The sequence below is a fragment of the Glycine soja genome, chromosome 6 (assembly GCF_004193775.1).
Source record: "Glycine soja cultivar W05 chromosome 6, ASM419377v2, whole genome shotgun sequence".
NCBI classification, from domain to species: Eukaryota; Viridiplantae; Streptophyta; class Magnoliopsida; order Fabales; family Fabaceae; genus Glycine; species Glycine soja.
In genome coordinates this window covers 13,426,420-13,439,640 of record NC_041007.1, presented here as the reverse complement: position 1 = coordinate 13,439,640, position 13,221 = coordinate 13,426,420, and the positions used below count along the sequence as shown (strand labels likewise).

At 37.1% G+C, this 13,221-nt stretch overlaps 2 protein-coding genes across 5 annotated transcripts; one reads left to right on the top strand and one right to left on the bottom strand.

Moving 5' to 3' along the window:
• Window positions 1–330: 330 nt before the first annotated feature.
• LOC114415954 (protein SUPPRESSOR OF GENE SILENCING 3-like) lies at window positions 331–8,605 on the top strand. 4 transcript variants are annotated; one of them, XM_028380819.1, is made up of 7 exons: window positions 331–346; window positions 459–622; window positions 5,051–6,083; window positions 6,232–6,526; window positions 6,663–6,907; window positions 7,593–7,753; window positions 8,140–8,605. In XM_028380819.1, the coding sequence occupies exons 3-7, from the start codon at window positions 5,067–5,069 to the stop codon at window positions 8,336–8,338; spliced, it is 1,917 nt and encodes a 638-aa protein (XP_028236620.1). In that variant the 5' UTR covers window positions 331–346; window positions 459–622; window positions 5,051–5,066; the 3' UTR covers window positions 8,339–8,605. The 4 variants fall into 4 exon arrangements, with proteins under 4 accessions (XP_028236620.1, XP_028236622.1, XP_028236621.1 ...); XM_028380821.1 differs by lacking the exon at window positions 331–346 and having other exon boundaries at window positions 423–622; window positions 4,982–6,083; XM_028380820.1 differs by lacking the exon at window positions 331–346 and having other exon boundaries at window positions 424–622; window positions 5,056–6,083.
• Window positions 8,606–9,660: 1,055 nt separating this feature from the next.
• Window positions 9,661–12,950, bottom strand: LOC114415952 (putative pentatricopeptide repeat-containing protein At5g08490). Its single transcript, XM_028380817.1, has one exon. The coding sequence runs from the start codon at window positions 12,579–12,581 to the stop codon at window positions 9,954–9,956; it is 2,628 nt and encodes an 875-aa protein (XP_028236618.1). The 5' UTR covers window positions 12,582–12,950; the 3' UTR covers window positions 9,661–9,953.
• Between the last annotated feature and the right edge of the window lie 271 nt (window positions 12,951–13,221).

The following is a 13,221-nucleotide window of genomic DNA, read 5'->3' as shown; positions in this document are numbered from 1 at the left end:
AAAAATGTTTTAGTAATTATAATATATATACATATATATTTAGAAAAAATAATTTAACCAAACACATATTTCAATTATTTTTGAGAATATAAAAAATATTTCTAACCATTTTAATAGTTAATCAAACATATTTTTTAATAACACCCGACAAAAATATACTCCGAAGACTACAAAAATTGTCCGTGAAACAAATATCACCATTGAGTTTTGCCGAAAATGCAATTCTTAAATTGAAAGCAAATATATAAACATTAATGATAGACTAATTAAAGGGAGATACTAACAAATGCAAGCAACGCTTTTTCTTGTTTCCTCTCCTTACTCTCCTTCGTCTCGAAGTTTACCCGTACGTGCCATATGCCCATATTCACATTTCTTTTATATATATATATATATATATATTTTTTTTTTTTTCTGTTCTCTGTACTGAATAAATCACATTTCATTAAAATTTCAAGTCCACCTTGGTCTTCCAGCTCTAACGTTCCTTTGTCCCGCATACTTCACGCCTCTGCTGTTACCACACTCACTCACTACTACTACTCGCTCTCCCCACGCTACACTGGTTGCGCGTGAGTCTCAATCGCCGCATTCTCTTCGCGCGATCTTTCTACGATCACTGGTGATTCCTTCCTTTCTTTCTCTCCGATTTTCTCACTTTTTTTCTTTTTGAACCGTACGATGTCGTTTTGTCTTCTATAATGTCTTGTTTGTTGCCTGCATTGGTTCTTGCTTCTTGGTTGGGAAAGCTCGTTTTGCATGTTTCCCTTCCATGTAAAGATGATGAATATATTAAAACTAAACAAACAATAATTAATAATTAAGAAAGAAAGAATAAAATCGGTTTGTATCTAACGAAGGTTTTCGGCTTGTTTTCACGTTTAACTGCATTTTCTATTTCTGGTTGAATATGATGGAGCATAGTGAGAATTAAGCCAAGACTCTCAGCAATAGTTAAGCTATTCTAAGTTTTAGATTTTTTTTTGGGGTTTCAAACCGTCAGTAATATTTTACGGCGAATCTTCCCTGAACGCTATGAATTTTCATATTTAATCTTGGCTGTGTGTTGGTGTTTTTTTTTTTTTTTTTTTTTTTAAGATTGGATTTATGGTTTTTTTTTTGCCGTATCTTCTTCAAGCTTCCAAAAGAATTTGAAATCGATGGATTTTTATGGAGGGATTCTGTTGCTGTTGTTTATCTCTAATTTGTAATATTACAATAACACAATAACAAAACCTCGTGGCTTCTACTATCTCTGTGGCTTATTATATTTATTCTAAAATTCTCTCATTTAATAGTATCTTTTATAGGAGTAATTGTTTGTTTGAAAATAACAATTAAATAGGGATATATGTAGAAAGAAAATAGTTAATGAGACTTGGAATTTGTAAAACATCAGTATTTTTTGGATTAGAGGGAGTATAATCTAGCTGCGTTTCAATTTCAATGTGCTCACTTAATATTCTAAGCAAAATAAAAGTGTGGCCTGAGTGCATTTGCAAATGTGTCTTTTCTGGGGTCCTTTGGTGAGAGAACCATGCTGTTAAATGTTAATTTCAATACATGTAAAAGCTTTACTGTGTTATGATTTTGTGGAATCACCTTTTCCCTCCCTTTTTGTAATGATGTGAAATGTTGTGTTATGATTATGGCAATCTTCATTTATCTGGAGCTTTGGCTGTTGTGTGTTATGTACCGTAATTGTAAGTGCTTCCCCTTGCATTTGATTCTTGTAAAACCATTATCCTATCAGTGTTGGTGTTTTGTGGTATTACATTGAGATCCCTCCTCTCATGTGTATTGCGTCTGGATTTAATTCATGTAAAAGCATAATCTGCTCATGTGCATGTCCATTGTGGTGATCTTTTTTTTAGTATTACATTGTGATTCCTCTTTGTAGTAATACAGTGAGATTACTCCCTTCAAGTGCATTGCCCCTGCATTTGATTCATAGTAGTCAATACTGCACCATTGCACCAGTATAATGATGACATGTTCCAGCACAGCCCCCTGCAATGTCTGTGTGGCCTGTAGTGGAGCAGTTTAGTGTTGCTCTTATTGTGGCGTGAATCATGTCTGCTTTTGTGTAGAATCATGGCCACCCTGTATGTTATTTTTGCATGTACAAAACCCTATTTGTTTGGCCCTCTAACAGTGTCGTTTGGGGTTGCTTCTGTGTGGTTTGCAGTGGAGCATTACAGTGTCATGGACTCATGGTTATTGTGTCACGAATTATGGCAACCCTACTTGTTATTCTTTCCTTGTGCAAAACCCTGTTTGTTTGGCCACTCGAAAATGTCATTTGATGCTGTTTCTGCATGGCCTGTATTGGAGCAGTTCAGTGTTGCTGTTATTGCAGTGCAACTTGTGGCCACTTTTGCATAGACCTGTGGCCATCCTAGCTGTTATTCTTTCCATGTAGAAAACTCTGTTTGTTTGGTCTCTCAAAATGTCATTTGATGCTATTTCTGTGGCCTGTAGTGCAGCTGTTCAGTGTTGTGGTTATTGCGGCGCAAATTGTGGCATTTCCAGCTGTTATTCTTTCCATGTACAAAAAACTGTTTGGTTGGCTCCTCTAACGGCGTCGTTTGGTGTCATAAGGCTACTATTCCATGCGAAACCGGCCACAATCTGCCTCCGAAAAAAACCTGTTTGTTTTGTTAGGAAGTCCCACATTGCTTGCCTCAATTCTTGGGGTGCAGCTTATATATTTGTTGGGCAACTTCACTTAGAACCAATTGGTTTTAAGCTAAATCTAACATGTTTGGCCCCTCTAACGATGTCATTTAGTGTCATAAGGTGGGGCAGTCTTGGGATTTTTCATCCTTAAAAGACAGACCCTACTTCTCTTCGCTATTAGATTCAAATCATCTGACCCGGAGCTCTCAGCTGCGCTTCTGGCCAATCTGTGGCACTCCAGTTGAGTTTCCTGCCAACCCTCAATCTGAATTTTTGGCACACTGTTCTGTGGTCTCTATTCTGTTCACATCCTTTGGTCTACGTTCTATTTTGTGTGCGTGTGTATCAATTTTGTCAAGATCCTGAGTAAAACCATGATCTTGCATGATTTCACGATCTTGCTCCTTGCATCTGAGTTGGATCTTGAAGCGGTTGGATCGGAGTAAGATCGTAGTCAAATCGGATTGAATTCATAATATTGGTTGGTTTTTCTTATCTTCTGAGCTGGATTTTTGGCACACTGTTCTGTGGTCTCTATTCCAATCACATCCTTTGGTCTATGTTCTATTCTGTGTGCATGTGTATCAATTTTGTCAAGATCCTGAGTAAAATCGTGATCTTGCATGATTTCACGATCTTGCTCCCAACTTCCGAGTTGGATCGTGAAGCGGTGGGATCGGAGTAAGATCATAGTCAGATCGGATTGAATTCGTAGTATTGGTTGGTTTCACTTATCTTCTGAGCTAGATTTTGAGACAGGTTGCATGCCTCAAGTTTATTTTAACCAACTCTATTGGTGCCCTAAATTGATACTTTCTGTTTCTCCCCCATTTTCAGACCTAGACAAGCACTACCCAGCTTTTCTGTCTCTCCCTTTTCGATTCTCACTATCTCTCGGCTTATCCCTTTTGTCTCCTCAGTCTTGACTCGACCCTCTCTCTACTATGATTGTTTAATGCTGTGCGCCTGTGGTGTGTGTTATACTTGACCCTCTCTCTCTCTGGTCTGCTGTGATCATGACTGAGTGTCTGTTTTGCACTCCTGTTCTCACCGAACATGACACCTTTGACTCTAAACTTTATTTTGTTTACAGCCATGACCTTTCTCAGTATTATTTCTATTTCTCTTTTTCTTTTCCCTAAAACTCATGAGTTGGGTGATTTTGGCCTTTATTCGAGATATCTTCTCTACTGTGTCTTCTATTATATTCTATGGTTTTATGGTATATTTACTTCTTTTATGTTTTCCATAAATTATTACAAAATACAGAAGATAATGAAATATTTTTTCCATAAATTATTACAATAGGTATAAAATAAATTTAATTTTTTAAATAGATTTTAGTGATATTATTATATGTTTTAGCTAATTATACTATCATTTATAAATTTGTTGCATTAAAATATATTTTTATATTTTTGGTAGGTTCTTCTCATCCTTGTTACAATCCTGTGTTTATAATTTTGCAACTCTCTGCCTGATCTTAAGTAGGATATCGATCTTGACAACATTGGTGTCTATGTATTGTTTTCTCTTTCTTTCACTGTCGTGCTTAGATAGGTAACCTTATGTTGCTTTAGTTTATTTTTTCTTTTACATTACATGACTCTTATTATTAACTTCTATATTTGGCTTAAAAGTATGACTTGATTATTAATTTTGAATATGTCTCTAACTATGGCTATTTTTTTATTTGAGCATATATATGTGTGTGTGTGTAGCATAAAATTAAATTCTATAAATTTCATAGTAGTGGTCAACTGGTCATCCTGGTATCCGCAATCCTGCTATAGCAGTTTTGTAGTTGGCCATTCTGTGCTGCTATCCTCCATCCTTTCATGCACATTGTGTTGGTCTTTTTGTAGTTTTACATTGGGATCCTCCATGTGCATTGCCCCCGCATTTGATTCATGTACTAGCATTATCCTTTTTGCACGCATTGCATTGGTCTTTTTGTTTTATTACATTGAGATTCCTCCCTTCATGTGCACTGCACCCTGCATAAGCATTGTCCTTTCACACATATTGCATTGGTTCTTTTGTAGTATTACATTGAGATTCCTCCCTTCAGTTATATTCTATTTATTGTGTGCCTCCTTTCCATGTTGAGTTCATAATGAAGTGTTGATTATGTTCTTTATTTGAGATTCTAAGAATGTAATATTTCACTGAATGAATTTTTTACAATGCTTTGATTTGCTTGTGTCTTTAGCTGTAGGTGGATTAAGATTTCTCTTTCTTAAGTTTACAAGTTTATTGTAGTTGACAAATGAACTGATTTTCTCTTTTCAAGTTCCTTCAGTTTTATGATTCTCTATGCACCTTTACCTCTTGCATCTATTATGCGTAATGCAAAAAAATATTGATCCAGAACAGAGCATATACAAATGAGTTCGAAAAGAGGGGGTGGGAGACCTGTAACCGTGGCTAACAATGATATGTCCAAAGGGAAAAGCATATCTGAAGCTCATCCAAAAGTTGAGCAGTTGACTCAGGGTATCGCTGACACTAAGCTAAACTCAGGACAAGATGATGGTGAGTGGGAGGTATATGCAAGGAAATCCAAGAACAAGGCTGGAAGCAGTGCTGCAAAACCATGGGCCCCCCCAGCCCATAATTCTAATCCTAGGGCATGGGGGAATGCAGAAATGGCTCAAAAGCCAGGCATCCGGGGTCATGGTGGACTTGGAAGATCTTCGGGAAATCCCTGGCAGACACAAAATGCTAACTTTAGGAGACCAGCTGGCAGAGGAAATGGAAGGCCTCAGTTAGCAACAAGTGGATATGAAAGCAACTATGTTCCAAATCCTGCAATTCGGCCTCCACTCGAGCATGGCTGGAACTGGCAATCCAGACCTGGTGCATTGCAGTCCAATGCAAGGGATGAAATTTCACCAGAGGACCTTCAAAAGAATGATGATGTTGATGATGATGATGGGGAGGAGGACTCTGATGCTTTTGAAGATACCGATGATGATCTGATGAGTGATGACTATGATTCAGATGCTAGTCAAAAGAGTCATGAGACACGTAAGAAAATCAAATGGTTTAAGAAGTTTTTTGAGATTTTGGATGGCTTGACTGTTGAACAGATAAATGAACCAGAAAGACAGTGGCATTGTCCAGCTTGCCAAGGTGGTCCTGGAGCTATTGATTGGTACAGAGGACTGCAGCCCTTGGTGACACATGCCAAAACAAAGGGATCTAAAAGGGTGAAGATTCACAGGGAGCTTGCTATACTTTTGGATGAGGAATTACGCAGAAGGGGTACTTCAGTAATTCCAGCTGGGGAAGTATTTGGAAAATGGAAAGGTTTGAAAGAAGAAGAAAAAGACCATGACATAGTTTGGCCCCCAATGGTTGTCATTCAGAATACAAAGCTTGAACAGGATGAAAATGATAAGGTATATATTATTGGTGTCAAATGATGAATAACTAGTAGTGTCATATTTGATATTTTGTTTGCTTGTATTTATGGAGCATAACATTCACAATTTGCGAATAACATCACTGGTTTTTGTGTTAACTTTGGATTTTGTTCTTTGTATTCAGTGGATAGGTATGGGTAACCAAGAACTTCTTGATTATTTTAGCACATATGATGCTGTGAGAGCACGACACTCTTATGGCCCACAGGGTCATCGTGGGATGAGTGTTTTGATATTTGAAGCCTCAGCTAGTGGCTATCTAGAGGCAGAGCGTCTCCACAAGCATTTTGCAGAGCAAGGAACTGATAAAGATTCTTGGTTCAGTCGCCCTATTTTATATCTCCCTGGGGGGAATCGCCAGCTCTATGGATACATGGCTACAAAAGAAGATATGGACTTTTTCAACAGACATTCCCAAGGTTTCATTTCCTCTTTCTTGGTTACTTTTCTTCATATTTGCATTATGCAGATGGTTTGATGTCTACCTACAGGTTAATTTATGGAGACAAAGTATAAGCTGACATTTTTATTTGGCCTCCTGATGAAATTATGTAGGTAAATCTAGACTCAAATATGACATAAGATCATATCAGGAGATGGTTGTACACCAAATTCGGCAAATGAATGAAGACAACCAACAGCTGCTCTATTTTAAGAACAAGGCTGTGAAAGGTGCAAAACACACAAAAGCTCTTGAAGAATCTATTGGTATAATGTCTGAGAAGCTGCGGAAGACAATGGAGGAAAATCGCATTGTGAGGAGGAGAACTAAAATGCAACATGAAGAGACCAAAGAAGAGGTAATACTAACATCAGACAGACTTCATGGCTATTAATTTTATTGAAAAGTGGTTACTTTGTTGTGGAATGTACTTTAGTATATTGTTTCTAATGCCACTGAGTTGTGGTTAGGATATACTTCTGCTTGATTGCTTTGTTGAAAAGTTTTAGCTATAATTTATATTTTTTTAGTACAAGAGTGGATAATCTAAAGTTATTGTCACATCTTTTATCTTCTTGTATGAGATGTTTTGCATATAAAAATGTGATTCATGTACATACCATTGAACTTCAGTTTGATGTGTCAAATTAGACTAGCACTGAATATGAGATACAGTTGCATATTGTTACTCTTTTATATCTTTTCCCTTTTCATTAAAAGTAAAAGAAATCAATGAGCGATGATAGATTGATAGGGTTGCACTGGCCTAGACTGCATTAGGCTATTTATCTAGATGGGTTGTTTTTTAATGCCTTGAAAGAAAGGCACAAAATATTGTTAAGATTTGGATCTAGATTGATTATTTTTGTTTTGTTGTGGAGGTCTGATGCATACCATTAACCCAGTTTTCCAGAACAACTTCCATTTATTTATAAATTGAATGAACAAAATTGTTATTTTGTTAATTTTCCCTTCTGGAGGTCATGATATTATTTTTTTCATAGTTTTGTTTTCTCACTAATGTATCCTGTCAATCATGAAAGATGTATATGCAAGAACAATTCTTCAAGGACCAGATCAAAATCATTCATGATTCAAGGGATGCAAAGGAAGAAGATTTCGAGAGGATGCAACAGGAGGAACGTGAGAAGGTGAAGCAGTCAAGTACTACTGGTCATGTGAATGCTGAGGAATATAGACTCAAGTATGTAATTGTCATTCCTTCCATTGGACTATTGGTATATTCACATCTGAAGCCAATTTAATCTAAATAAAATTTTCGAAATTATTATGTAGGTTATTTTAAGTTGAATTGTTGAAGGACATTTTCTTCTTAAAAAACTAATTTCACGTGACTCTAGAAAGCTAGGTTAATTTTTTAAAGAGTAAGAATTATGTACATGTGCAGAAAAATTATTGCCTGTTTTGTGTGTGTACAATAATGGCTGAGGTTTGAACTTATAACTTTGTGCAAACTATTCAAACCCCTGGCCGACCGTAGTAGGTTAAAAAATTATTATCTAGTTATTTGGATAGTGGTATTTATATTTTTCAATGGCTTTTGAGTGAATTTGACTTCTCTGGATGTAGGGTGGAAGAGTATCTGAAATTTGTTGAGGTCCAAGATAAAGAAATGGAGAACTTTGTTGCTGAAAAGGAAAAGCTGTTACATGCTCATGGCACGGGTTATGCTGCAATGAAGCGGAGGCATTGGGAGGAAGAAGTTCAGTATGAGCAGAAGTTTGATGAGGAATTGGCTAACCTCATGGAAAAGTACTCCCCGTCGTAGAAGTCCAATGGTATCTAATGGTAGGGTCTTTTGCACAGACTCATACAAACAGATAAACACAGCCAAATAGGTAGAGAAAATAAATAGAGACATCAGCTTTCTAGAGATTGAGACTTTTACTAAATTCAGTATGTCATTTTCTTTTCTTTAGTACTTGTTGGCATTTGGTACATTCTTGGATATAGAAACCTGGTTAAAATTTTAAATGGTGGTGCATGCGGTTCGAATTGAATGACAAATTTTACAAATTGGACGTTGCCATGCCCTGATGAATGATTTATGCATTATGAGTTTGAATATCTTGAGCCAGGGGATTTTACTGTTTCAATATGTTTGAAAGTTCCGTTAAGAATCAACCACTGATAAATATTTGATTGCACTATTGATAACCTTTTGAAGAAAGTTGGGTGCCAAAGTACCCAAACTCCAAGGTTAGTCAGCTATTTCATGATATGATATGTGAGCACTGTGCCTTGTATTTCTACAGTAGTTCATCCTCTAGGAGAATGGCTAACCTTGATTTATAAAGGAGGCGTAATGCAGCATTTGGTTAACTATTTTTTGGGGATTTATTTACAGTTTTTACAAATATCTTTTTGCCATTATTTTTTAAAAAACTACTTAAATAAGTATTTTTTTTTAATGAACATGTACCACTTCGGCCAAGTTATTGCCCAATTCCGGGTAGTTTGCCGATGCGGCTCAAGATTTGGAGCATGCGGGATATGTTTGGGTATGACTTATGAGTGACTTAGTTTTAGCTTTAGATGAGTGTATTTTAAAAGTGTAGATTTTTTGTTGTTCATTTTAAAATTTAATAGACTTAGTCACGTGATTAATTTTTAAACTAAGTCCTTTTGGTGGTAGGCACGCATTCTCCTCATCAACTCTGCATATTACCCCTAAAAAATGAAAAATTGTCGATTCCCACTAAACCCTAGAGAAAAGATCTTTCTTTTTTACTGAAGAAAAGAAGCTTGGACGAAAATAACAAGAAACAAATGGAAATCTAAAGCAAAGGAACTCAAGTTAGAGCAATTCTCCTGATTCTAGCTGAAGATCCAGCCATGTTATGGGAAATGCTTGTTATAGAGGAAAATATGAGATAATTGTGATAATTGCTTAAGATACATCCAACAGCTTAAATTGATTCACGAACAACACAGTAGCATCTTGAAGTTGCTTCATCAATGAATCGAATTTTCCTGCCCTTGTGAGAAAATTTCAACCAAAAACATCTTTGTTGTCCATCAAACTGTGTTTGACCCAACTCAAACCGTGTTTCAACCAAACACATACTTATTTTTCTCTCTCAACCAGGTCTTAGACAATTAGGCATAAATTGTTTTGAACTGCAAATATCAATCATGTGATAATTTGAGTGTACATACTAATTAACAATGGACACATTATCGCTTTCTATTCAATAATCATATGAATGTTTGTTCAGTGAAATAATTTTATCTATTACTAATTAGTTTAGTCTACTCAGTTTATGAAGTGGCGATCTATACAAGTATTTTTCATCCTATTGAAAGAAAAAATAAATTCTTGGTGAGTTGGGCACATATGTCTATAAGATGTGTCTTCACAATGCTATAATACATATCCAAGATTAAGCTAAAAACTCCACGGGTTCTTTAACTTGTCGATCCAATGTTTGTAGTGTACTGTAAATAATGCTTCTTTGAGGGTGGGAACAGTCTCCAGCCACAAAAATGTTATTTGTTCTCTCAACTTCAATCCAGCTGCATCCAGCAGGCTTTTTCAAATCTTTGTTCCTCATCATCCTTCTAACTTCCATTACCCCATCCCATCTAGCATCTGCTGCGTACAAATTTGACAATACAATGTAGTTTCCTATATCGTTAGCTTCAATTTTGAAGAGTTGGTTTGCTACAATACGCCCCAATTCTACTTCATGATGGGTTTTGCAGGCACCAAGCAATGTCCCCCAAAGATTAGCATTAGCTTCAATGGGCAAACTGGTCACAAGAGAGTATGCTTCACTAATGCGGCCACCTCGAGCTAGGAGATCCACCACACAAGCATACTGTTCCACAGTTGGTTTCATACCATGAAGTTTCTCTATCGAATAAAATATCTTCAGTCCTTCGTCTACTCGGCCAGCATGACTGCAAGCAGATAATATGGAAGTAAAGATAATATGATCTGGCTGGATTCCCAACTTGAGCATATGAGAAAAAATCCAAAGTGCTTCTTCACTCATGCCATGCATAGCATACCCACCAATCATAGCAGTAAACATAACCAGATCCTTCTCAGCACTCAATTGAAATATCTTATATGCACGACCTATGATACCACATTTGGCATATGCATCTAAGAGGGCAGCTTCAAGGTGAAGATCCTTAAAACAAGACCGAATAATATACCCTTGACACTGGCTCAGCAAGTGTACTGATGCCATTTGTGTGCATACTGGAAGGAGGCTCATGATAGTCACCGTGTCAGGCTTCATCCCTCGAGCTTGTAACTCGTGGCACAATCCAAGAGCTTGCTCAGGACAATCATTTTCTGCATATACTCGAACCATAAGATTCCATGTGGTAAGGTCAGTCTCTGACATCCCACTAAATATCATATTTGCATCATGATGTGATCCTAAACCTACATAACCAGATATCAGTGAATTGCATGTGACCAGATTCCTTTTTTCTGATAGATTCTGAAACATTTTGTTAGCGTACTCCATGTTTCCACATTTGGAATATGCATCAAGTATTGCATTCCCAACTGTTGGCGCAGTATTGCTTAATAAAGATCCAGTTCTAATTGAATAGCTATGTATTTCTTTAACCTTTTCTACTCTTAAAAGAGAGGCACACAAACGGATTATGGCCAATATTGTAACTGAGTCAGGTCTAATTCTGAGTTTAAGCATACAATGTAACAAGCTGAGAAATCTTGAATGATGCCTCTTCTCTCCAAAGGCATCAAAAATAGAATTCCATGAAATCAAATCTTTCATGGATATCATAGAAAAAGTATGATACGCTTCTTCCGTATAGCCACATTTTGCATAGAAACTAACTAAAGCATTTCCAACGGCTGTATCATAAAAAAGGAAAGGATGTCTGAAAATATATGCGTGGATTTGTTTCCCCACCTTCAAGTTTTTCAATTGTGCACAAGCTGGAAGTATGCTGACCATAGTCACAGAATCTGGCAATAAAGTCTCTAGAGATGCTAAATTACCAAACAGATGCAGTGCTTTTAACCACTCACCATTTGACGTATATCCCGCGATAAAAGCATTCCAAGTGACCAAATCCCTTGCATCCATTGTCCAAAACAAAGCTTCTGCTTCCCTCATCTGCCCAACTTTTAAGTAGAGGCTAATCAAAGCATTACAGACAGAAACATCAGCTGACAATTCAGGCCACTGCAGCACATAAGAATGGATCTGCCTTCCACAATAGTACGCAACACTCTTATCAAACGAAGCACAAACAGGAAGAATATTTGCCACTGTTGCATAATTCGGCCGCGTAGGTCCTTTCACCATTGAACTGAACAACAAGAAAGCATCCTCCACTAACCTATTCTCAGCCAAGCCAGCGATCATTGCATTCCACGAAACAACATCTTTGTAGGCAATATTATCAAAGACAGCATATGCATCATGAGACACCAGCCCACACTTTGCATACATTGACACGAGAGCATTTCCACCAAGGGTGTCTTGGTCAAAACCAGACTTGATAACATAACCATGTACACACTTTCCAGCATCCAGATCCCCCAAACGAGCACAAACAGGAAGGACAGTGGCAACGGTAACAGAATTTGGCAGAGCCTCCCTGCTCGAATGCATCATCCTAAACACCCTCATCACATCAGCATCACATTTGTTGGACCCTGAAAACCCAGACAAAACAATATTCCAAACAACGGGATCACAGTGACTGAGCTGATCAAACAGCTTGAGGCACTCAACAAGCATGCCACACTTGGCATACATGTTGAGCAACCCTTTATTGGTAACATGGCAAGAACCATGGCCTTGTTTAACAACATAACCATGCAGAGTTCTACCCAAGTTGGGAGCCAAAAGGGCAGAACAAGACTTGAGAATTGCGGCAAGGACTGTGTGATCTGGTTTGAAAGCTTCATGACCCTTTAAGCAGTGGTGGAAAAGGGACAAGGCTTCACTGTGTTTTGCTTCTAAACACAAGCTCCAAATGACGGAACCCCACGTCTTGAAATCGCGTCCAAGCATGGTTTAACGTTAGAAAAGCCCAACACTTGAGCTTTCTAGTTCCTCTTTATTAAACGGGAAAAGAAGAAGAAGAAGGAATATAGTGTTTGTTGGCATTTTCACAAACAGTGGGCGTGCTACATTAGAAAGTGACAGTTATAAATTAACAAGATTCTGGCGGCGCGTGTGACTGAGTTTTTGTGTACTCCGAACATGTGGATTGCAACCGTTCACGACGGTTTCTTCGCCGGAAAAGTGACCGCCGGTAGCACCACCGGAATGGACTGATTTTTTTATTTTTTTATTTTTTTTATTGAAGCAGTACATACGTCTCAGACACTCTCGTTACGACTAGCGTTCTCAATGTTAAGAGTCATCTTCCATTATGATCTGTTTTTAGTCTTTGTATTCTTTTGGAGCATATTTAACCTTTATTTATTTATTTCATTAATATTAGTATTTGGGAGGGTCTAAAAATATATAAAAAAACAAGGGAGACTATTTAAAAAAAACAATTGAAACAAATAAAGAGTTAAAAACAAAATATCTAAGATTAAGATATGACATGTAGCTTAATAAATGTCAATAATTCCTAAAAATCATTTTTTTTAAATAGCTTTTGAATACTCTCCTTTCAATCCTAAAAATGTTCAATTTTTTA